Here is a 26,442-nt window from a genome sequence, read left to right on the forward strand (position 1 = left end):
GATTTACCGAGTATCATAATTCTTCCAAGTGGTAAAGATACCTCAAGACAAATGCTGGGCATAGAAGTCACAGGGCATAAATATGCAAAGTAAAAAGCTAATCTTTTCAAACAATAAGGCTTCTCTCTCACTTACCAACTTTACATTTCCCTGTATGGCCCCGGAAGATGACTGGTTAGCCAGAGACGGTAAGATTCCTCAAGGGAGGAACAACCTAAGACAGGCACAGTCGCAGGGGGGTCATCAGGTGAGAAATTGGGGATCAACAGAGGTGAGGCTTAGAACCTCACCCCCCCCTGTTCTGAGAGAAATCTTCTGCATACGTGGATGTTTTATTGCCCTTGTCTAGCTCAGATTAACACATACTCTACAGGCACACACCTGATCATCTACATTTGCTCTCTTACAACACTAAACTATGTTTTCTACCTTTATCTTGTATCTACCTACCACTTCAGCATTTTATTAAAAATAATAATAATAAAGAGAGAAATGTGGTATCCACATATAAATCAAGTATAAAAATCAAATGAGTATATAGCAATCCAAGCATATTTAAAAAAGGAAGAGCAATCCCAAATGAATGGTCTAATGTCACAATATCGAAATTGGAAAAAGAAGAACAGATGAGGCCTAAGGTCAGCAGAAGGAGGGACATAATAAAGATCAGAGAAGAAATAAATAAAATTGAGAAGAATAAAACAATAGCAAAAATCAATGAAACCAAGAGCTGGTTCTTTGAGAAAATAAACAAAATAGATAAGCCTCTAGCCAGACTTATTAAGAAGAAAAGAGAGTCAACACAAATCAACAGTATCAGAAACGAGAAAGGAAAAATCACGACGGACCCCACAGAAATGCAAAGAATTATTGGAGAATACTATGAAAACCTATATGCTAACAAGCTGGGAAACCTAGGAGAAATGGACAACTTCCTAGAAAAATATAACCTTCCAAGATTGATGCAGGAAGAAACAGAAAATCTAAACAGACCAATTACCAGCAACGAAATTGAAGCGGTAATCAAAAAACTACCAAAGAACAAAACTCCCGGGCCAGATGGATTTACCTCGGAATTTTATCAGACATACAGGGAAGATATAATACCCATTCTCCTTAGAGTTTTCCAAAAAATAGAGGAGGAGGGGATACTCCCAAACTCATTCTATGAAGCTAACATCACCCTAATACCAAAACCAGGCAAAGACCCCACCAAAAAAGAAAACTACAGACCAATATCCCTGATGAACGTAGATGCAAAAATACTCAACAAAATATTAGCAAACCGAATTCAAAAATACATCAAAAGGATCATACACCATGACCAAGTGGGATTCATCCCAGGGATGCAAGGATGGTACAACATTCGAAAGTCCATCAACATCATCCACCACATCAACAAAAAGAAAGACAAAAACCACATGATCATCTCCATAGATGCTGAAAAAGCATTTGACAAAGTTCAACATCCATTCATGTTAAAAACTCTCAGCAAAATGGGAATAGAGGGCAAGTACCTCAACATAATAAAGGCCATCTATGATAAACCCACAGCCAACATTATATTGAACAGCGAGAAGCTGAAAGCATTTCCTCTGAGATCAGGAACTAGACAGGGATGCCCACTCTCTCCACTGTTATTTAACATAGTACTGGAGGTCCTAGCCACGGCAATCAGACAAAATAAAGAAATACAAGGAATCCAGATTGGTAAAGAAGAAGTTAAACTGTCACTATTTGCAGATGACATGATACTGTACATAAAAAACCCTAAAGACTCCACCCCAAAACTACTAGAACTGATATCGGAATACAGCAAAGTTGCAGGATACAAAATCAACACACAGAAATCTGTGGCTTTCCTGTATACTAACAATGAACCAACAGAAAGAGAAATCAGGAAAACAACTCCATTCACAATTGCATCAAAAAAAATAAAATACCTAGGAATAAACCTAACCAAAGAAGTGAAAGACTTATACTCTGAAAACTACAAGTCACTCTTAAGAGAAATTAAAGGGGACACTAACAGATGGAAACTCATCCCATGCTCGTGGCTAGGAAGAATTAATATCGTCAAAATGGCCATCCTGCCCAAAGCAATATACAGATTTGATGCAATCCCTATGAAACTACCAGCAACATTCTTCAATGAACTGGAACAAATAATTCAAAAATTCATATGGAAACACCAAAGACCCCGAATAGCCAAAGCAATCCTGAGAAAGAAGAATAAAGTAGGGGGGATCTCACTCCCCAACTTCAAGCTCTACTATAAAGCCATAGTAATCAAGACAATTTGGTACTGGCACAAGAGGAGAGCCACAGACCAATGGAACAGACTAGAGAATCCAGACATTAACCCAGACATATATGGTCAATTAATATTTGATAAAGGAGCCATGGACATACAATGGCGAAATGACAGTCTCTTCAACAGGTGGTGCTGGCAAAACTGGACAGCTACATGTAGGAGAATGAAACTGGACCATTGTCTAACCCCATATACAAAAGTAAACTCAAAATGGATCAAAGACCTGAATGTAAGCCATGAAACCATTAAACTCTTGGAAGAAAACATAGGGAAAAACCTCTTAGACATAAACATGAGTGACCTCTTCTTGAACATATCTCCCCGGGCAAGGAAAACAACAGCAAAAATGAGTAAGTGGGACTATATTAAGCTGAAAAGCTTCTGTACAGCAAAAGACACCATCAATAGAACAAGAAGGATCCCTACAGTATGGGAGAATATATTTGAAAATGACACATCCGATAAAGGCTTGACGTCCAGAATATATAAGGAGCTCACACGCGTCAACAAACAAAAAACAAATAACCCAATTAAAAAATGGGCAGAGGAACTGAACAGACAGTTCTCCAAAAAAGAAATACAGATGGCCAACAGACACATGAAAAGATGCTCCACATCGCTAATTATCAGAGAAATGCAAATTAAAACTACAATGAGGTATCACCTCACACCAGTAAGGATGGCTGCCATCCAAAAGACAAACAACAACAAATGTTGGCGAGGCTGTGGAGAAAGGGGAACCCTCCTACACTGCTGGTGGGAATGTAAGTTAGTTCAACCATTGTGGAAAGCAGTATGGAGGTACATCAAAATGCTCAAAACAGACTTACCATTTGACCCAGGAATTGCACTCCTAGGAATTTACCCTAAGAACGCAGCAATCAAGTTTGAGAAAGACAGATGCACCCCTATGTTTATTGCAGCACTATTTACAATAGCCAAGAATTGGAAGCAACCTAAATGTCCATCAATAGATGAATGGATAAAGAAGATCTGGTACATATACACAATGGAATACTACTCAGCCATAAGAAAAGGGCAAATCCAATCATTTGCAGCAACATGGATGGAGCTGGAGGGTATTATGATCAGTGAAACAAGCCAAGTGGAGAAAGAGAAATACCAAATGATTTCACTTATCTGTGGAATATAAGAACAAAGGAAAAACTGAAGGAACAAAACAGCACCAGAATCACAGAACTCAACAATGGACTAACAGGTACCAAAGGGAAAGGGACTGGGGAGGATGGGTGGGTAGGGAGGGATAAGGGGGGGAGAAGTAGGGGGGTATTAAGATTAACATGCAAGGGGGGGTAGGAGAAAAGGGAGGGCTGTACAACACAGAGAAGGCAAGTAGTGATTCTACAACATTTTGCTATGCTGATGGACAATGACTGTAAAGGGGTTTATAGGGGAGACCTGGTATAGGGGAGAGCCTAGTAAGCATAATATCCGTCATGTAAGTGTAGATTAGTGATACCAAAAACAAAGAAAAAAAAAAAAAAAAAAAAAGGGCAGTTCCTGTGTGGTAACCTCCAACGAGTTCTACACAAGAGTATAAAGGGCATATAAAAGTGTAGGCAAAGGGTCTGTTTGTGTTTATACAGAGGATCAAAGCCTAATTGGGCTACCCCAAAAATGAACTAAGATACGATATGAAAAAGAACTTCCAACATCAGCACTCTCTGGAAGACTCATGCCAGAAGATGATCATCAAAAAACCCCAACAAAGATCCACGCACTGCTACAGCTGTAGATGCACTCATCCCACCGGTTCCGGGACTTGCCATGGGAATGAGGAAGGAGATATCTAAGCTGGCCTGTGCATACAGTAAAACAACAAATTTGACTGGATCTATACTGTTGGAAGTCAACCAAGAATTAGGAGAAGTGCAAATTGTAGCGCTCCAAAGTCTTACATCTACAGACTATTTACTGTTAAAAGAACATATGGCATGTGAACAGTCCCCAGGAATGGGTTGTTTTAATTTGTCTGATTTCTCTCAGACTGTTCAAGTTCAGTTGGACAATATCCACCATGTCATAGATAAGTTTTCACAAATGCCTAAGGTGCCTAACTGGTTTTCTTGGTTTCACTGGAGATGGCTGGTAATTACAGATATGCTTTGGTTATGTAACTATACTCCTATTATGTTAATGTGTGTGCGCAATTTAAGTAGTAGCTTAAAACCTGTACATGCTGAAGTTACTCTACAAGAAGATATGCCAAAGAAATAATCAATCTTCCCATGTTTTCTTCCGCCTGCTACTTCTACAGCTTTTCTTCTTCCTTCCTAATTACAACCCTTAAATAGAATTCGTGCCTCGTATCAAATTTATCGAGTATCATAATTCTTCCAAGTGGTAAAGATACCTCAAGACAAATGCTGGGCATAGAAGCCACAGGGCATAAATATGCAAAGATGTAAAAAGCTAACCTTTTCAAACAATAAGGCTTCTCTCTCACTTACCAACTTCACATTTCCCTGTATGGCCCCGGAAGATGACTGGTTAGCCAGAGAGGGGTAAGATTCCTCAAGGGAGGAACAACCTAAGACAGGCACAGTCGCAGGGGGGCCATCAGGTGAGAAATTGGGGATCAACAGAGGTGAGGCTTAGAACCTCACCCCCCCTGTTCTGAGAGAAATCTTCTGCATACGTGGATGTTTTATTGCCCTGGTCTAGCTTGGATTAACACATAGTCTACAGGCACACACCTGATCATCTACATTTGCTCTCTTACAACACTAAACTATGTTTTCTACCTTTATCTTGTATCTACCTACCACTTCAGCATTTTATTAAAAATAATAATAATAAAGAGAGAAATGTAGTATCCACACATAAATCAAGTATAAAAACCAAATGAGTATTCATATTTGAACTGACTGTTTAGAGTTCATAATGCATGAGCAAAACTGAAAGTTTCTGTGATGACTGCCCTTGTACTGTTCACTATGTAACTTATTCATTATGTAAGAATTTGTTCTCCATGTAAGAACTTGTTTGTTATGCCTCAGAAGATTGGAGACTGACGAAAATTAGGCTTGGGGTGGATTAATGATTGTGCATTGAGCATTGACTCCCCTATACAGAATTTTATTGTCGTTAACAATCATTTGATCAATAAATATGAGAGATGCCCTCACAAAAAAAAAAAAAAAAAAGGACAGACTTCCAATGGTAAAATAAATAAGTAACCGGGATATAATGTATAGCATAAGGAATATAGTCAAGATAATGTAACAGCTTGGTAGGGTGATAGCTGGAACCTCGAATTATGTATATAAATGTTCTACCACTGTGTTGTACACTTGAAACTAATGTAATGTAATACTGTGCGTCAACTACCCTTCAATAAAAAAATAATTAAAAAAAAAAAATCAAATGAGTATTCATATTTGAACTGTTTAGAGTTCATAATGCATGAGCAAAACCAAAAGTTTCTGTGATGACTGCCCTTGTACTGTTCACCATGTAACTTATTCACTATGTAAGAATTTGTTCTCCATGTAAGAACCTGTTCGTTATGCTTCAGAAGATTGGAGACTGACGAAAATTAGGCTTGGGGTGGATTAATGATTGTGCATTGAGCATTGACTCCCCTATACAGAATTTTAATGTTGTTGATAACCATTTAGTCAATAAATATGAGAGATGCCCTCACACACACACACAAAAAAAGTGCACACTTCCAATTGTAAAATAAATAAGTAACCAGGATGTAATGTATAGCATAAGGAACATAGTCAAAATATTGTAACAACTTGGTATGGTGATAGCTGGTACCTAGAATTATCATATATATAAATGATCAATCACTGTGTTGTACACCTGAAACTAATGTAATACTGTGTGTCAACTACCCTTCAATAAAAAATAATTATCTAAGAAAAAAAACTCCTCAAACCAGGCCCAGACCTGTTAAGAATCTTGGCCGGATTTGGTCTGAGACACTCGGCCGTCCTGACTCCAAAGCACCTTTTATCAGCCTTTGCCCTGCTGACTCAGGTTCCTGCCATACCACTGTTTTCAGGGAGCAGTTCACACGGGCAGAAGAAAGTAAGGGGGAGAGAAAGAGAGGAATCAGCAACCCTCAGACCTGACGACTAAAGAGATGAGGCTGGGACTGGGACCTGAGGGCATTCAGGATGCTGGGATGCCTTTCTTTCCCCTCTCTGGGCACTCCTCTGAGCACATGCGTACACACGCACTCTCACCTCTCCCTGGGATTTCCAAAAACTGGAGCTAAACTATGAGAACAAATCAGTTAGTTTACTTCATAATGAACTTTCTTGGTATCACAAAAGGACAGTATTTTCAGGTTTGTTTTTTTTTTGGCTGCAGCAAATTAGAATATATGCTTTGGTTTCATGTGATTCTCATAGCTTTGGTCAGTTCACATGCAGAGAACAATAAAGGTTCCCCATGCACACATAGTGGGGAAGGAGGAAAGAGGAAAAGGAGAGAAATAAAAATAAAAAGCTGGACAAAAGTTTCAGAAGAAAAGGCTGCAAGTATAAGAACAATGGTGAGGCCGGACTTTAATAAAGTAAGGGGGAAAGTCAGGGATAATGATTAAGAAAGAAGTAAGAAGACACCCCCCAAATTCAATTCAATATTTAATATGTATTGAATGTCCATCATTGAGAAATAGAGGGAAAGCAGAAGGAAAGTAAAGAGTAAAGAAGCAATAATGGTCAAGTCTGAAGAATTAAAAAAAAAAAGAGGATGTTATATTCATGTCCACGGAGGCCTTTAATTCAGAGTATTTATATACAACGTTTTTCTAATAACACTGAGTTTCTGGTAAAACAGAAAAGGCACATTTAATGTAGTGAACCAATTAGTTGGAATGAAAATTGATTCCCAAACTCAAGGAATACAGCAATGCTCTAAGTTCAGTATTTTACTCTAACACAGAATCAGTAGATCATTTTCCGTGGCGGCCTGTTGCAGCATTTGTTATACACCTGAATTTATTTAGCAAAGTGACATCAGACCCAGGGCATACAGAGCTTTTCAAACAGTATGACCCTAAATACCTGAGAGATCTGTGAGTATATAGATGATCTTAATGTTCCTAATTCTCTGGTGTTAAAAACAATTTCCACCAGACCTTGATACACAAGTGGATAAATCACATTAAATTAAATCAGTCTGTACTTGGGCAGCTATCTTAATCAGAAAGAGATTTAATGAAAAGCCTTAGCTTAGATGAATACTCTAATTATTATAGGCTAATATGTGTCCACAAAGAACTAGTCAGAGACTAGGAGAAGCCAGACACCAATTCAATAACGGAATGCCTAATTAAATGATAATGGAATCCTAATTATAATATATTACTTTCCCCTGCACATGATTTATTTACCACAACTGCTTTCTGGTTCATTAAGGAAAACTAAATAAAATGCAATTACTAAAAATAAACAGAGAAAGAGAAAAGAATTGGTGAGTTAAAAAAAATTTATTTTTAATGGAGAATTCATATGTAACAAAATAACAAAGTCTAATGGTTTAAAAAACGTCCTGCAGAAGATGGGGCTCTGTGCATTAGTGCAGTCAGAAGCTCTGTATTTGTCCTGTGTCTTTCATAAATAGTTGTTGCCCTTACATGTTGCAGTTCTGTGAAGACATACATCCATCAGATCAAAAATACTGATGACAAATCTAGTAAGTGCTTACTAAATCTTGGTCATGATGACAATTACAGATCCTGTGCTAGCGACAGCTACTATGGGAGATTCAAAGACATGGCAGCGATCCTTGCCTTTTGGAAGTTCATAAGCTAGTTGACATACAAAATAGAAACATGTGAAAAGTTAGGTAATAACACAGGAGATGAATAACAGATAACACAAAATTTTAAGAGAAACAAAGTGAGTGTTAATAGAAAATGAGTACTCTGAGTTCAGGGAAGGACAAGACCATTGTGGGCTGAAATGCCTCAACAGTCCTAAAAGCAAGAAGGTGATGACCCTGATTTAACACATGCATAAACTATTTCCTTGAGATTTAGAAGAAATAGGGTCTTCAATACGGAAATTACATCTAAAAGAATCAAGTAGTTATAGAAAAACAAAAAACAGTTGTCTAAAAAATAGACAATAATGCAACAGAATTCAAAGCCAACAGAGTTCAAAGCCATTCTGATGGATATATACGGGAACTTAATATACAACAAAGGTGACATCACAAATCAACAGGGAAATGATAGATGGCTTAGTACATGGTGTTGGAGAAAAATAAAACAGGTTCTCCCCAACAACACATTTAAAGGAGGATTCCAGATAGATAAACTTAAATGTAAAATGGAGTTATGTAATTAACAGAAGAGAATGGAGATTGTTTTTCTGATCAAGTAGCAGGGAGGGTTTTCTTCAAAAACTTCAAAAGCTTAAGTTATAAGGCAAAAAATAAAAATGATTGTGATTACATTAAGAGTTTCTATTCAATAACTATGTAACAGAATAGAATATGTTTGCAATATCTTAAATGGAAAAAGAGATTAATATCTAAAATACAAAAAACTACTACAAATCATTAAGTCACTAGAATAATCTCAATAGAAAAATACAAGATACAAACACAGAAAAAGAAACCCAGAAACCTAACAGGCCCATGAAAATCCTTTATAATCAGACAAAGCAAATTAAAACAACAAGGTACGACTTTTTACACATTTGACTGGAAGAAAGCTGGACAATACCAAATGCTGGTAGGAGTAAGAGGATACAGGCATCCTAATGGATTGCCAGTGGGAGAGTTAGAGGGGAGTAACTATTTTGGAGAGCAATATGTGGCTAGTCAAATTAAGGTTATCGGGTCCTGTAACTCAGCAATTCTACCCTTAGGCATACATCCTCAGGGCACTCACAGGGCTCCCTATGAGAGCATCTGTAAAGTATACTGCAGCACCTGTGTTGCTGGTGAAAGTTGGAAGCCACCTGGTGTCTGTCTGGGGGAGCTTCAGTAACTGAGATGTGGAAGGGGCACACCGTACAGTAGAAGGCAGTAAGTAATCAGAAGCCAAGGATTAGATACACACATAACAACATGAATATATTTTAAAAGCAAAATGCTAAGTGAAAAAGCAAGGAACAGAATGATATATATAACAGTCCTATTTGCATAATCTTAAAAATACAGGAATATTAAACAAAACTGTACAAAACTGTACAGGAACACATAAAGCAAAAAGATACATATTAAGTGTATCAGAATGACTGCCCATGGAAGGAAGAAGAAACGGAAGTTGGGTACAGGGATAAAGTGGAATAAATAATCAACAATAAGAAGCTTTGCCCAAGACAATGTCCTATAAACCAATGAGGATGATGAACTCAATCCCTTGAAACCAAGGTCTTCATTAAGTAACAGAAGTATTCTTAAGTAAATAACAGACAGTAGAAAACCCAAATCAAGCTTGATAATTACAGACACACCCCCACACAACACACACATCTTTAAATTAGCCACCTATCCACTCAAATAATGGAATATTTGAAATGAAAAGCTAAACAAACCTTCAAAACAGGATTTAAAGGTCAATTCTCACTGCCATGGAACACTGTGATTTTAATGCACATCATGGGATGGGGAAGGCGGAAGGATGTCTTGGCCAGTAAAAACTGTTTTAAACTCAAGTACTGCCAACTCTGAAGACAAGATTATTTAGATCTCTTTGGTTCTTATGTGCAGTATCTTAGTTTTGGGTTGTGGGTCAATTCTAACCTGTCAAAATGCTTTTAAATTTAGGAGGGGCTTTGCTGTGCCTGCTCAGCTTCCCTTAATTCTCACATATAAATCTAAAATAGGTATTTACTTGACCTATTTTAATCTGCAGAGCATTTATACTATAGGATGATTCATTATCTTCTTTTATGTTATGAGCTTTTACTTTGAAGTAACTCCAGGTTTATAAAAAATGTTGCAAAGTACTAAAAAGTCTTCCATTAAACTTCCCTACTTTCCCTAAATGTTAACATCTTCTATAATCAAAGCACAATTAAACAAAACCAGGAAATTAACAGATACTTTACTATTAGCTAATCTATAGATCCAATTTCATTCTCATCTTGCCAGTTGCTCCAATATTATCTTTTTTCTGGTTCAGGATCCAATCCAGGAACCAATGTTGATAGTTATTTTGTGGAATGTCCCTCAATTTGGTTTGTCTGATGTTTCCTAATGATTAAATCCAAGTTATGCATTTTGGTATGAATACTTCCAAAGTAATGATGTGCCTTACCCAGGGGATCATATCAGGATCCATTTATCTTTTCAATACAAACTGATGCACCTCATGATGAGCAAAATCACTTCTTATGTCCATATCATCATAGTTTGTGTTAACAATTATAACATCTCCTAACATTCAAAGGTTACGTTTTATTTTCTCCCAGCCATCTGAACTCTGGAATTGATGTGAATGTATATGTTGGCTGCCTTCTCTAAAGTCCACAGCTTTGTGGGATTCTCTCACAGCACTTCCCATTTTTCTAGTTTATACTAAATGTTTACATCAAAATCACATTTCTTGGATTAGATTATATACTCCTCAAGGGCAGGCTGCATGTCTTTCTCATCTTTATATTCTCCACAGTGCTTTGACCATAGTATAGAGAACACAGAAACAGAGAAAAGATTAGAGAAATGATTCCTCTGTATTATGAAGACAAAGAAAAACAAAACCAAAAAACACACTGAATGCCAAACAGTATGCTAGGTATTTTCTCTTATTATTTTATTCAATACTCACAGTAACCCCGTGGAGTGGGTCATGAGACTCAGATCAAGTAATTTGCCCAAGGTTATAAAGCCAAGCTAGTAAGGGACAAGATGATGGTTCTCATCCAGGCCAATCTGATTCTAAAGCCCTAGGGTTATGGTCAAAAATTTAACGTTGGGAAGCAGTTCAGAATTTCTCATTTTCAGTTTGATCATAGAGATTAAGTAATTTTTTCAAATAGGCTTAGAGTTGGCTGAATAAAAGGATTAAATTTAAAATCCAGGTTTCCTGTCTCCCAGCTTTAGTTAAGTCTTTCCACTGCATAAAAGGACTGGAGTGAAGGCCTCAAAATTATACTTTGGTATTCTTAATGAGCACAATTTTTAAAGTTAAAATCTGGAAGAATACAATCAGTCTTTATCTTTTAAAAGTCTCTCAAAATGTTAAGTTTAGCAGCAAAGGCCTTTTAAACAACCTTAAATATCTTAATTTTATTACACTGCAAATATAACTGAAATTCTTTCCATTTCTGAAACATATTACAAACAAAACATCAATTAATCAACATTTACCCACAGCAGAAGAAACATACTGTTCTAATTGAGGATGTGTCCAATGGAAAAGGATTGGGCTATGGTATGTTTGCTCGCATGTGGTTCTGAAATGGAAAAGTTTTCCATTACTCTTCTAGGGCTGATTAAGACTACCTAATTTTATTTGAAAGAATTACGGGCTCACTTAGGAATTTTTAAATGGTTCCTTCATTCATCTGTAATTAAGTGAGAAATGGTATGGTCTATCATATTCCTAGTGTGAACTAAGTTACCTTTTATTCCAGTGAATTTATATTACTTAGAATAAATTTGCTACATAATATGAATAAACCTCCTTTTAATAAACTATCTCTTATATCCAGCCTGACAAAGAAAACTAAAGGTTTATAAGTGAATAGGAAGACCATATAAATGAATATCCTTTGTGGTTCATTTATCTCTGTCTATAGTTTTATCTTTATGGTCATGCAATTATCCATCATTCTCATGAAAATCCAGGGCAATATTTCCTTCTTTACAGAAACAGAAACACTGTCATGATTCTGTTATAGCTGGCTCAGCTAGAGTCACAGGATGATTTCAAGTGTCTCTGACTTGACTCTTTCCCAGTGTCTCACTAGATAGAGTCTCCACTATTCTTAACCATAGGTGTATGTACAGAAATGGCTCCCACTGAGAAAAGTAGGAAAGGCAACTTGATAGCAAAAGTACATTCAGTAACATTTAGAAACACGAGCTTCCACATTTAAAATGAATAGGCTAAACTTACATTCAGGTGTATCTTTCAGACTAGAAAAACAGCTCAGTCATCCTGAGCCTGTATGGTATGTCTCATATAGTGCTGCAGATGCACCTTAGGGGCTCACTTAATTCTGTGTGTGTGTGTGTGTGTGTGTGTGGTGGGGATCCTGCCCTAAATTCCAATATCAAAATCAGTTTTAAAGCTGTCCCTGCTGGGGTTCAGGGAGTGGGAGTGGGAGTGGGAGATGTCTGGAGAAGACATCATTCTTGATCCTATTAGTGCTTAGAATGGCTTACACATAGTCATAGAATCAGCTCTTGATCCCTATGAATGTACCCCAGTGAGAATTAACACTTGAGACTTCCAAAATTTATCTGACCTGGGAATTCATAATTGAATCATATGGAAGGAAGAAACTTTTTAATCTCATAGCTCATTTTTTTTAAACTCACCAACTTGATTAGGTATGAATTTTACTAGATTGTATAAGTTTCTCAAGAGTAATGTCTGAGTATTATAATGCCTTTGTATGTCATATACCATGTAGTTCAATGCTGTCTCATTATAGACATTCAATAAATAGGATGAGTGGATAACTATCATAACTGGCTTAATAAAATGTCTCAGCCTTGTTAACAACCATTTTCAGTTACGTATCAAGGAGTTATTAAATTATGTCTTAAAATAATGACTTTAAACTTATGTGGCTTTAAACTCATGACTTTTATGTCTGAGTCACCTGGGACAATTAGTGATAATGGTATCAGATTGGCCAGAAAATTGGGTACTTACTTTTCTTTTTTGGGGGGTACTTACTTTTCTTATTGCATCTGAATTATAAGCCCAGTTGTATGTGATCCCCAGTCATGTACTTAAGAGAATTGCATGAGCCACTCATTCTATAAACAGTGGGAAACCACATGCTAAACTCCTATTTTAACAAGTAACTAGGGCAGGTCTATTTATAGCCAATAAGCAACCAGTAGCCCTGGGGTGATGACTCGGGCCGCCCTTCATCTTATGAAGCCTGAGAACAGAGTAACTTTAGGACCCTCTGGGAATTACATTCACTTCAATAAAAATTTCACATGATTTGGAAAAACTCCTGATCAAATTAACCCCCCATCCTCCATGCCTAATGACAGGCAACATAAACTGTAGTAGAAGCTGAGCATATGTAACTAGGGGCTAACTCTAATTTCACTGGGATATTAATGCAAATGACTCTCATGGATGTATGTAGACTGAGAAGAACTTAACTCTGTTCAGTCAGCCCAGAACAAGACAGATTTTTGACATTCATCAATAGGAACAGATGAACAATTCTTTGATTTTCTACACTGAATCTCTGTAGGCGACCTCCTAGAACATTTCCAGAAAGTAAGGAGCTTGGTATTAAGACATATTATACTTGAGATGACAGAGACATTTAAATAAAATTATCCACACCACTTATTGGAAACACCTCAGGAGGCAGGTTAGCCAGAAGTATAAATACAGGAATCATTAGCACAGGTGACAGTGGAAGTCACAAGCACGGAGGTATATTCCAAGTGAGAGACTATGAGAGATGAGCTGAAAGCAGAGCAACTTTGGGGAATGGTTTTTCCACTGGAGACAAGAAAAGGAAAGGAAGCCAGCCAAGAAGACCCAAAAGGAGAAAACAGTTATGAGGAAAATCAGCAAGATGCAAATATTTGAAAGGAATGTCCAAGAAATCCACAAGGATCTAGGTACACTGAAACATTTGTATTTGAATTTTCTGCAGTGCAGCCATTCTAATTACTAGGATTGGGAGATTCTTCGTTTCTTGTCAGGGTAGCAGCAGCCTCTTGATTCTCTCTTCTGATTAACTTTCCCTACAAGGGAAGTCAGAATTCAAGATTTTTGGAGTAAAAATGTGAACTTAGTATTTAAATTGGCACTTTCAAAACAAAGGCAATTCCTAAGAATAGCGGTACACAGAGAAATCTGGAGAAATAAATATACTAAAATGTGACATGCAAATTAGTTTGCATTAGAATAAATCTGCATATAGTGTCCTGCAGTGGTACATTTCACTAAGGGAATTAAAGCCATGAAATTAACATTTTAATGAAGCAGACAGACTATTGACGTCAAGACTACTCACTGATTGCAGCTTCCAGGTGGCCTAATGAGATGAAAATGAAGTTTATACCTTCCACTAGTCTAGGCTAGGGCTGTTTGGAGATTATGATTGAATTTAAATTAGAAAAGACTGCTGTGTGCAAACATGTTTAGGCTAGCAAGAAGTCTTTGCAAACCGTGGCACCATAAATACTTAATTTAAAATAGTTAAGGCAACACACACACACATATCTTTTTCTAAGAACTGTCCTAAAACTTGTGGTTAGTAGCTGTACTTCAGAAACCATTAAAACAGCGTTAGCAGAATGATTGATCTTAATCATGTTGTAGGGCCATGAAATGTAAGAATTAAAAGGGAGATGAGAGGTCATGTAATGCACCTCCCACCTCTGCATGGACATTTCAAGCATAGGGACATCTTGCGGCAGCCTTTTTCATTGTAGGAAGTTCTAACTTGCAGAAATGCTCCCATCATGTGAGGAAATTTGAGGCCAAAATCGATGCTCTGGGACTCCCATTCTTTAGTTTTAGTTTTGTCCTCTACAAACAAACAGTATGGTACTGTTAGCTTTTGTGTGTAAATCCTTTGAATATTTAAAGCAGGGGTCAGCAAACTTCAGCCCAATGGACTAGTTCCCCCTGTGAAGTCTATGAACTAAGAATGTTTTTTTCCATGTGTACGTGGTAGGGGGAAAAAAATCAAAAGGACATACTTTATGACACATGAATGTTACACAAAATTCAAATTTCAGTGTTCATAAGTAAAGTTTTATTGGAATGCAGACCCACTCATTCATTTACACTATTATAGTCAAGTAGTTGTCAAATTAAGTATATGGCCTGCAAAGCCTAGAATATTTACTATCTGGCGCTCTACAGAAAAATTGCTAAATCTTCGTTAGTCTGCCTTCTCTAAGCTAAGAAGTCACAGTCCTAGAGAATATAGGAAAGATTTCCAGACTACTGAGTGTATTCCAGTTTGCCTTTTCCCTTTCAGTCACTGAGGCATGGGAAGAAGGAGCTGAAGGGTCACACTGTTGTAGCCCCAAAATGACATACATCGCTTCTGCTCCATCTAGGCCACAGCCAGTGGCCCTGACTGCCTGGAAGAGTGCTTGCACACATAGGCCTCTGTTTGCCCAGGAATGAGAGAAGAACAGCACTAATGAACATTAGTGATGCTTACCATGGCTCTTCATCAATACAGGAAGCAACCACCTGCCCAATTCCTCCCTAGCCTCTGTAATGCCATGCCCCAGAGACAATTGGTTCCAACATTTTAAGCTGTTGCTTCTCTTGTTTACTTCCATATAGCCAATAAAATGTCAACACTGGCAGTTCTTTTTTTATTTCTCCCCACTTCTCCTGTTATCTATCAACTTCCAACTATGAAAAAATGAGAATTCTGCTCTTACGGCATTTCTCCACATGCCTTCAATCCTCCATGGTCCTCACACAGTTATATCATAATTATTGGTAAGGTTAATATTTAGTATTTAAGTTACATAATGAGGCAGCTATTCATAGTGTAGTTGTGCAGCAGCTATTAGCATTTCTCTCTTATACTACTAAGAACTTTCTCTGGAGTTAATAATGACCTCATTTTTCTCTGCTTATTCTAGAGACCTGCCACTAGTTCATCCCCAAACTCAGCTGGAAGCGCGGATCTCTTCCTAGTACATTCACACACGTGAGACGTTCTTCCCGGACCTCCCTGCCCCTGCTCTGCTCAGAAGGACAGTCTCCCAGGCCTGCTGCGCAGCTACTGCCCTGCATCTGTCTCCATCGTCATCCTGGAGATTCCCTCCCTGTGTTGTTTCCCGTTGCCTGAATCCTCGATCTTTACCTTGTTTGGTTTACCTCTTTGTTTTGTTAGAACACATCCTCCAATAGCTCCCTAAGAAAGGGGCATGAGAGGTTGATTTTGAGATCTTGAATGCTTGAAAATGCCTATTCTTTCCTCACACTTAATTGAGAATTCAGATATATTCAGAATTCTTAGTTGGAAACCATTTTTCTTCAGAAAATTACAGGACTTCTGCCACTATCTTATTATTATTATTATTGAGTTTTTACGAGTACTGCTCTGGACAATGTGATACCATTCTAATTTTCCATCTTTTTAATGTTAGTTTCCCACTTTGGAAGCTTTAGGATCCTTATTCTGTTGTCAGTGTTGTGAAATTTAATAATGATTATGATTTTTGGTAGGTCTTTGTTTTTCTTTGTATTGTATACTCACTGGGTTTTCTCCACCCAGATGAACTCATGTTTTTAAAAAAATTCTGGGATCATTCCTTGAATAATTTCTTTGATAACATATTCTCTGTGGCAAAGACTGCACCTTTCAGGAAATAGTTTTTTTTTGAGTGTTTACTCTGTGCCAGGTACTGTTTCTTACATATATTGTCTCTTTTATAATTTATATATTAGTGACAAACTTTTATATTTTTTACTTCACTGAAGCAGCAAAGTAAGGGTTAGGTAAAGCTTTATTATCCTCATTTACCAATGAAGTTAAATAAATCACCACAGTAATACAGCTAGGAAGACACAATTACGATTCTAGCTCAGTTCTTTCCCAACTGAAATGCTCTAAATTATTATGTTTTACTGTCTTTGAAAGAAAGTTGTATGGTCTCCAGTTCTAGAAATCTCATCCTTCTCTAAATTTATGGGTCATCAACCTAAAGACAAGGGATAGGAAAGCGGGGGTAACCTTACGCTAAGTAGTGTGACTGGAAGAGCACCGCTTCAGGATCAGCATCCTGTCAGAGCCTCCCGAGTGGATGGCCATGATGCTTAAACTTTCCACCATTAGAACTGCTCCTTTATTTCACAGCATTAAAACAAAAGCTTTTCGTTACTGAATGTGTGTAACACATAGAAAGGAAGAAAAAGGCATTCTGGAGAAACACTTCATTAGTTTGTGAAAAGCTCTGAAAGAAATGAGACAGGGAAAAAAAGATGTGCAATATCCATTTTGGGTTGCCTTCAATTAAAGAACTAGTTGACATTTCCCCCCGCCCCCTGCACAAAAAAAAAAGAAATGAGACACGGACGTGAAGATTTTGGACAAGTCCAGAGGCTCGAACAACCCCCAGTGCATGTGTGTCCAGGCAGAAGCTCAAGAGGGCTGAAGAACAGCAGGATCTCAGTCAAGGATGGGAGTACAAAAAGGTAGGTGGTGACCTCTGAAACAGACCTTGCCTCTTTAACCACGTTACCAAAGGTTGGCATCATGAAAGAACTTCTCCAGGCTCTCTCTAACTCTTAGAGTTGAAATGCTTTGGACCTGGTTGTCTGATGCAGAAGGAATGTACTATACACTCTTCTGAGGGGCATTTTCAAAGTTGCTGGTAAGATCCATTAAGATCCACAGTAACAGAAAGTTTTTGTGGTTTGAAAAGTTCAGCCATCTACTGTGTGGCACTATTAACATAGCTGTAAGGATAATCTCTCTCAACACACATACAGCCCATTATTTCCTGGTGAAAACCCTACAAGTCTTCTATTTGTGTGTTTGATTAGATCTAACTACTGTAGCCAAGCACTGAAGTCCTTTCGAGAAAGAAGCTGGGTGGTTAACAACCAAGTGGTCTCCACCTAACAAGGCAGGTTTGCCAGCTGCCCCGTCCCTAATCACTTACATTTACCCCAAGAGCCCACTATTGGAGTTGGCTCCAAATCTGTCTTGTTCTCAACTTTCTGCTGTTCCTTTCTTCTGCATTTTTGAAATTTATATAGTTTAGCAGTCATTTTGTATTTACATGTTACAACAATTCTATTTACAAAGAACTTTTATGCAACATTTATATCATTTTGTTGGTATGTCTCTGACAATACAATAAAACAACAGAAATCTTGCCAAATAACTTAAATGTTTGCATTAAAACTTAGTATTTTCCACATCTGCTAACCTTGGGATATGAAGCTTGCACCACTGAACTAGTCCTGTTCTGTGAATAGTCTTCGTCCTACTCATGTGAATACTAAGAAGTATTTGTTGGTGGGAAGTTAACTGGCCCTCTAGGATTAAACCTGCAATTTTGGTCTTATTGGTCTTTAACCAAAAGAAATAATATCCTGAAGTCATGTTAGTGTTCTGCTTTGGTTTTTTACCACTTCAGTAATTATCTTCACTCATAGAGCAACTGAGTGTTTTCGAATCTCCTAGGAATATTACAACAGTTCTTGGCATGCAGTAAAAATATTTGAAAAGTGATAGCATACCAAATTCAAACTTGGAATCCCAAAATTCAGGCTTTCTTCTGGAAAGCTTTGCAGACCTATTATTTGAAACCCTTGGTATAGCTATCACCTTGACATAAATTCATAAATCTTTCTAACATTATTTTTAAATGTACCTATAAAGTTAGCAAAAGCTCAAAGTAGCTGAGTCCTAAGGATATTGGTTAAGAATGAAATAGGGAGGATGGTGAGAATGCAACTGCAAACAAAGGCAAATGTTCCACTTGGGAATGCGTTCAGAAGGCACTGAGAATCCAAGTTTTGCATAATACAGATAAGGTGGAGGCAATTTTGTAGCTCAAGTTAGTGTTCGCACAAAACTGCACTCAATACGTTAGTGACTTGAATCAATGTTTAAAGCTTAAGAGAACTTCTGGGTCTACTATAAAAGGTAAAAAGAGGGTGGGACTAAGAGAAAGGCAAGGAATGGGAAACCAGACAAGAAAGAAAAAGGTCAGGAGGACTGCTGTACACCAGTAATAATGTATTACAACAGCAATGCCTAGCAAGAAAATAGATAAAAGATAGGAGAAATTCAGTAATTAAGAAATGGGTGCACACCAGACAACATCATGAAAACTCATTCTTTTGAAGTTTCAGAGAATATAAGACACATATAAATATCTTACTCACAAAAAGGCTATGATTAAGACTGACCTTTTAAGAACATAAAAGAGAAGGAGAAAAGGTTAGACAAACCAGTAAAATCTATAGGCAATCATTCCTGGAAACGAGCTTTTTCAAGGTGATAGCCTTTTAGGCTCATGATTTATGGGGGAAATATGAAAAATTTGCTTCACTGTTTTTTCCTACCAGTAGTTATGTACTGTTTTATTTCAATGAAAATGGAATTCCTGAAACAAAAGTAGAAAACATAAGGATGATTTGCCATGTTTGCCAGGTCTTAAAAATTTTCATATGGAGTTTGCAGACATACTAAGATTTAAATACTTGTGTTCAAAATCTTGACTAGCTAGCCAGGATCACTCTTTACAATGTCATGTTAAATTCTAATTAATTCATTCTGCTGAAAATTCACATGAACAATTGCTCATGACCAGGAGAAGTATTTTCTTGAATGTGGCTTTCTTTGGGAAGACAATATATAATCAATCTGATATATTACTGAAGTTTTGGTATGATACTCCTTTAAATAGTGTTGGTATCTTCTTACAAGTTTTTTAAGACTTACTTCATTTTGCCTTAAGTAATTAAGACAACTGGGAATAGCACTGGATTTCTTGGCTATTAACTTACATGAGCTGAGAGCGTTAAGAAGATAGAAAGGTAGATGAAGAGATGAGAGGCAGGCAGGTAGGCTGATGGGCAGGTCAATCACACAAGAATCCAGGAAATATAAAGTCGATTCAAGCTCTATAAATTTTTTACCTAGTCCAACTTTGTCATACAAAAAAATAAACCTTGTGTTAATATAAATGTAAAATACATCTTTTCAAATAATATGGCCAACCAGGAAAAATTTCTTGGAGACTTAGAATAATACCCTAAAATATGTGGTATACAGAAACATAGAAAGGACAAGTTAAAAAACAGCTCAAGTAGTAAATGTGATTATTTTCTGTACAGGAGTCTTAGACTTGGCTAATTATTTAGTTCCATCTCACCAAAAGTGGGTTTTCCAGTGTTGAATAATATTTGAATAATAACTGTCTTATGAGATTCATCTACTAAAATCCTGTACATTAATCACTAGTGAGTGCTTTATCATAAATATTGAATATTGGTTTTGAAGGGATATGTATATTCTATGATCCATCTGCCAGACCATATTGATATATTGGATTTGATTTTATAAGTATGAATGTCCTTAAACTAAGCCTTTACTCTATAGCCACTCAACCCTGAGGATTAAGGACTTCAAGAGCTGTTTAATTTGGAATAACTGGAACACAAGGAACTATTTTCCAGTTCAGACTTCTTCAAGAATGGCATTTTTGTTGCTTCATGTATATTTTGCTGAAGGAAACTAACAGTAGCAAGATAGCAAGTAATAGTTTTTACTGGACACACTTGAATAAATAGATAATTCTTATTATCATTTGTAATATATATTTAAATGAATACTATTAAACATATGAAATAATCACCCAGAAGTTTTATTCCTATTGTTCTCTACTTGCCAATCCCTTCTTAAAACATGAAATAAAGATATATTTCAGTCCTATTCTATAAACAGTATCAGATGGGGTATATAAGGCAAAGAGGAAGACAAAAAAAGATTAAATGGTATAGTGTAGTATTAATTGTTCACATGTTTGTCTCCCTTCACAGCCTGTGGGTTGGGCTATTAGGGAAGCTAGGTCTGTGTGTTATTAACCATTACAGTTTCTGAGCCTGGTTATAGTAGGTGCTTAATAAAACTTCTGCAGGATTATTTTCTCTATTAGTTACAGTAAATTCCAAATAGAATGCATGAATATATGACAATGGTTTTTAATATTTGTAAACAATAAATTTTAAAATTAAAGAAATATATTATCTTACTTAATGCAATAAAAATAGTTCCGAAAGGACTTTGATTTGTTGACCTTAAAGGATGCCATACAAATTCTACTGCTTATGTTCAATGCTAAACTTAAAGCTCAGCAGCTAAAACCTGTACTTCAATGGTAATTAGTAGTAATGATGATGTATTTATGAAAAACTAAGTGTGGTCCAGAGACATAGCAAAGCTGTTTACATAGACTATGTCATTTGTTTCTGACAATAATCCTATGAGGCACGTATCCTCATTTTACAGATGTAATGGGGACAGTTTAGCAAGTTGGTTATCACACTCTAGTTTAGAAAGCAACATTGTTTTCTTCTATAGTAGTAATATATACATTTCAGTTGCACATACTGTTTTTACATGTCCTAAACTATGAAAGTATCACTCTTCTATCTGCTGATTGACAAAGAAATGCAAAGCAAACTGCTTGCCAGCTATTCAATTTTGCCTCTAAGTTGACTGAAAAGAAGGGAAAATTTCAGAACATCAAACTTGTACTATCACAGCATGCTTTGTTACAAATAACACAGTGATATCTAGACAAGTCGTGGATGGCCTATTAATTAGCCTTGGCTAGGCATATCCTTGGTGTTTAGTAGTACTTAACCATTTTTTTCTTGTTTTAATATGGTATTTGGCACTCTTGGACCATGTTTTATTTGTGTAAAACTAAATTGACTTGACCTTTTGCATGTTTCAGTATCTGAGTTTTCTATGTATATTTAATGTATTTCCATATTGCTACCTGCTGCTAGATAATTAGTTCCTGAAACTCTTACTGAGTTTCAAACAGTGACACAAGATGATCTATTTTAATGTCAAGTTTCCATTCCAAAGAAAAATTTGTAACTTGCCTACTAATTTCCCTGCTTTGTGTAGGAGCCATGCCTCATTATTCCCAGAATATATATTAGTCCAACCTTCACAGTAGAGTGGGTAATACATGGGCTTATTGCCTCTTGGTAGTTTCTTTTGAATGCATTCTTCACTCCTTTATAAAAATCAAGTGATTTCCTTGCCACCTATAAAATTGCTTCAGCCAAAGAATAACTAAGCAACTATATCCCTATCTAAATAACAATCTCTCACAAGCCTAGTTAGAGTATTCTAATGTCACTGGTGGAAGTTTAAAATGTAGCTTACAAACTATCTTCAAGTGATGTTTTAAGCCACATCTTCACACACAGATGTTTTAGAATCACCAGGAGTTTGTTTGGATAAAGGCCCTTCCTATGCAGAAGGATCCAGAATTGTCATAGACACAGCAGGTTCCAAAAATCTTCTCTGCATAATATCTAAGAGTAGAACAATTACGTAAGTGAAATCAAACGCACCAGAAGAGCAGCACTGAAGGCAGATGTGCTTGAACTCTCACTCTTGAGGAAACATAATTATCACCTCTGTTCCAAAACAATTCAATAAAATAAAATTGAAACTGTCATTCAGAAGGCAGAAAACTTAGTCTGAATCACCTCTTGGATGCTAGGCTTTATTACAAGGGATGCTTTTCACATGCTGGATAAACAGTAAGAAAGAACCCTAGACTGTTACTAAGTATTTATCAAAGACAAAAAAAGGGACACAAAAGCTTGTAAAAGCAACAGAGACCCAAAGGGAACTACAAAATCACTGTGTAAAAGTTCATCCCTCATAGTTGAGTATTTTAATATACTTTGAATAACAAAGATACTTTGAATAACAGCTTTTATTTATATTGTATCTATGTGTATTTGCCTAGAAGTTTTATAAACAAAAGAACTAAAATATTTGTGTTTTGCTTTGTTTTTTGCAGTGGTTAATATATAAATTCACTCTAATACTAGTGCTTAAGGAACAGACATACATATCAGTAGTTTTATAATTTAGGAATTAGGGGAACAAGAGAAAAATATATTCTTATTCAGTTCTATGTTTGTCTTGAGTAGATAATACACTGAGTAGGTAATACCCTGGCCCTTTTCTCTACATTTTTCTCTTCAACATGGTACTCCTCATTATTCTCTGGCCTTAGGATAAACACAAATTCCAGTTGTCACCCTTTTCCTCAATTCACCCAATCCAAAATAAAAACGAGGTCAGCATCCAGCCACGTGGCAGAGTACTTCAACATTATATCCTAGGATTACTGTAATTGTGTTGCATATACCAATTATAAACTCCAGAAGGATGACAATATTTGTTCTCAATAAGACTAAATGTAGAACTATTTCAGTTTGATGATATTATATAATGTTTAAAAAGTGTTTTGAAGTTCACTGTCAAGAAAGAGCTTGTGAAAGTCCCAAGTGAACCTGAGATTTAGTAACTGATGAACTGGAAAGCGGGCCAATTTGCTAAAGGATCAATTTGCCAAATAACCTTTTCCAGAATTTACAGAATGTACTATTTACCAAAATCTTGCTTAACAATCAAGCTTGTAGTAATTCATACTGGAAAGGAAAGATTTTAAAATAATTCTTGAAGACTTCTGCAGTTTTATTTTACTAGATTTCATTGGGTGTTTTATTAATTTGCTACCACTTGACAGAACTGAAGTGAGGGGTGGAGGGAAGACTGAAAGGTAAGAGGAAAGCTTTAAACCTCAGAATCCTGGAGTTATGGCTCCCAAAAGCTCTGCTAGTAACTAACTCCAACAGGACTTTTCATCTACTCTCTTGCCCCCCTCCGCACTCCCACGTATGTGCTCGATAGTGCAAAGAGGCCTCTGAGGAGGATGTTTGGGGCCCAGCCACTGGAGGCAGGAGAGGAGGGCAAGGTATTTCTCCCTAAGCATTAGGTCTGAGTCCCAGGGAGAGAGCAGATTCTGATTAAAAGATGAAGGAACTCTTTCTAGGATGGACTTCCATCAGGTCAGAGGGAGTACAGGGCCACTCGGCCCGGAGGGTGGGGGTATGGCAGCTTGGGGAGGACTTGGGTAGGGTAGCTGCTTCACATGGACTTGAGAGCAGACATCTACCAGAAGGTCCCACCCAGAAGAGCAGTTGGGAATTATTGGCAGACACCTGCAAGGAGATGCTGAGGTTTGGTAACCAGGCTGGAGTGGGCTCCAAAACAGGACTTCTTGGTATTAATATGATCTCATCTGCATCTTCAGGCTAGGAAGGCTCAGGCACATTTGGAACCACTCAGAGGTAACTGGCTGGTCTTTGAGTTGTTGTCAGCATTGTTCTTGGATAAAAATAGAATTTTTTCTACTTCCGACAGAGTCAAACTATTTGTTTAAAGGAGAGCTTTAAAAAAAAGTTTACCATAAACAACTTAGTTCTTCATTCTATAGCTATTGTTAGGGAAGGGATGAAATTATGAACTATTCAGGTTTTACTTAACTTTTTAAAACCATTTAGTTTCCATTTTAACTTACATTATTATTTTGTCATCCTATGCTCTTTGAAAATATAATTATACAATAAGCCTATTTTTTATAGATATATAAACCTTATTATATTACAAGAGGCTTTTTCAGACTTCAGAACTTCAAGACAATACATAAAAGACTGTATCTTCAGATCTTAGAATTTTTTTTAGTACAGCTAGTTTCTGTTTAAAGTTTCCCTAGTGTTTTCTATTTCTGAGAAATTCTATAATAACAAATACGATTACTAAAAATAATCTTTGAAATTATAGTAACCGCATGAGAAAGATGTTGCATTCCGTAGTCTCAACATTTTTTTAAAGCACTAATCATGTTTAACCACAAATTGCCTAGAAGTTTTATAAACAAAAGAACTAAAGAATCCTGAAATCTCAGAAAATCATGAAATTTTAGAATTGGAAGATATCTCAGAAGTCTTCTAAGTTTTATCTGTGAGTGAGGAAAAAGAATAAAGGTGTTAAGGGAAGAGAGATCTAATGAAAGTAAAGAACAGTTACAGGGGGAATAACTTATTGACAGTTGTAAGAGACTGTGGTCAGAGAGGGAGATGTTTAACATTCAACAGGTAGAGCCGTTTCAAAAGACCAAATGCAAAGTATGAAGTAGTGCGGATAATGGGGAGGTCAGGAAACGGAGCTAAATGTGTGATCATATCAATGGTGAAGTTACCTAGAAGGACAGACCAGGGATGGAATCTGAGCTGGGTGCTAGGTGTCCCCTCTCCATGAAATGAGGCTGAGGCAGAGCACGGAAAGAAGGGTTGTATACGAGGAGTAAAAATGGGTGTATTTAGATGCAAGACTCCAATCAGGATTTTTTTTTTTAACTCTGAGGTGCTTAAGTCAGCAGTGAATTAAGAGAATCACAGAGTAGTGAGGTGTGACTATGAGCAGCTTTTACTTGAGAGGGGAACAGGAAAGAAGTATGAGATCAGGAGATGGCTGTGTTTTAATGAAGGCAACAAGGTAGATAGGATGGTCAACACATAAGTGTCTGTTTGAAAAATAACCCATCTCGTGAAGATTGAGATTATTTCTTATTTAACCCATATTTCTTTAACAGAGATCATAACTTGGCTATTCAAAGTCCCTCTGATACCTAAACGTTACCTTTATTCATGTCCATTAGGGAAACCTTGACTTTTTCAAATACAGTGATGATGGTTCCTTATTCAGGACAGCAACTGGTTCCTTGCCAATCCCCCAGCTCATGTACACCAAATAGCAATGTTGGAAAGATCACTGATGCTTCATGATGTGCTTGAGAAGCACAGAACATGACTGAGGTCCTAAGATCTTTGTATTAGAGGCTAGAATATAGCCAGTTTTTAGGGATTCTAATCATTACCTAAAGTAGATGATCCTAAAGCAGAAAAAAGTCAGACCAATTGTCATCATGGAAAGGACATTGTCCCATTATAGGCAATGAACTAGAAAATCACAAGAAAGCTAAAGAACTTCGGAATACTATCAGAGTATGGCCATGTACCATCAATCACTGCACAATGTAAAGCAGTGGTCTCCTTTAACCTTTAAGACTATGGCATCTGTATCTATAAAACATACTATATCTTAAATGGATTCAATAAAGTCCCCAAGAAGCCCTTTCTAATATTAAAGTTATTCTAGATATGAATTGGCTAACCAAAATAATTAATAATAAGAACAATGACTGCAACAACAAAGCTATTTTTGGCTACATGCAGTCAAGGGCTGGGAAAAAGGAAGCAAGGGCAGGGTAGCCAGCAGGCCAACAGTGCAGAAAAGAGGCTTAGGTATGCAACTACTGCACAACCCAAGGTGTTTTAGTATAGTTAAAATGCTATAGGAATTTAGGGAAGAGAGAGACTATTT

At 36.9% G+C, this 26,442-nt stretch overlaps 1 protein-coding gene and 1 long non-coding RNA gene across 5 annotated transcripts in view; one reads left to right on the forward strand and one right to left on the reverse strand.

The window, feature by feature from the left end:
• Positions 1–16,149, forward strand: part of LOC118921653 (uncharacterized) — a 74,018-nt gene extending 57,869 nt beyond the window's left edge. The window contains exon 3 of the long non-coding RNA XR_005028442.2: positions 15,533–16,149. This is a non-coding gene — a long non-coding RNA (uncharacterized LOC118921653). The remainder of the gene's footprint in view (positions 1–15,532) is intronic.
• Positions 1–26,442, reverse strand: part of LCLAT1 (lysocardiolipin acyltransferase 1) — a 266,456-nt gene that overhangs the window by 31,962 nt on the left and 208,052 nt on the right. The window contains exon 6 of one of the 4 annotated variants that reach the window (XM_057497298.1): positions 8,448–14,203. The exons of the other annotated variants lie outside the window; for them this stretch is intronic. Coding sequence (XP_057353281.1) covers positions 14,130–14,203 — 74 coding nt within the window. The 3' untranslated portion in view covers positions 8,448–14,129. Of the gene's footprint in view, positions 1–8,447; positions 14,204–26,442 lie in introns of those variants that run through there. 4 annotated transcript variants of the gene reach the window in all.

Source organism: Manis pentadactyla, chromosome 2, assembly GCF_030020395.1.
Source record: "Manis pentadactyla isolate mManPen7 chromosome 2, mManPen7.hap1, whole genome shotgun sequence".
NCBI classification, from domain to species: Eukaryota; Metazoa; Chordata; class Mammalia; order Pholidota; family Manidae; genus Manis; species Manis pentadactyla.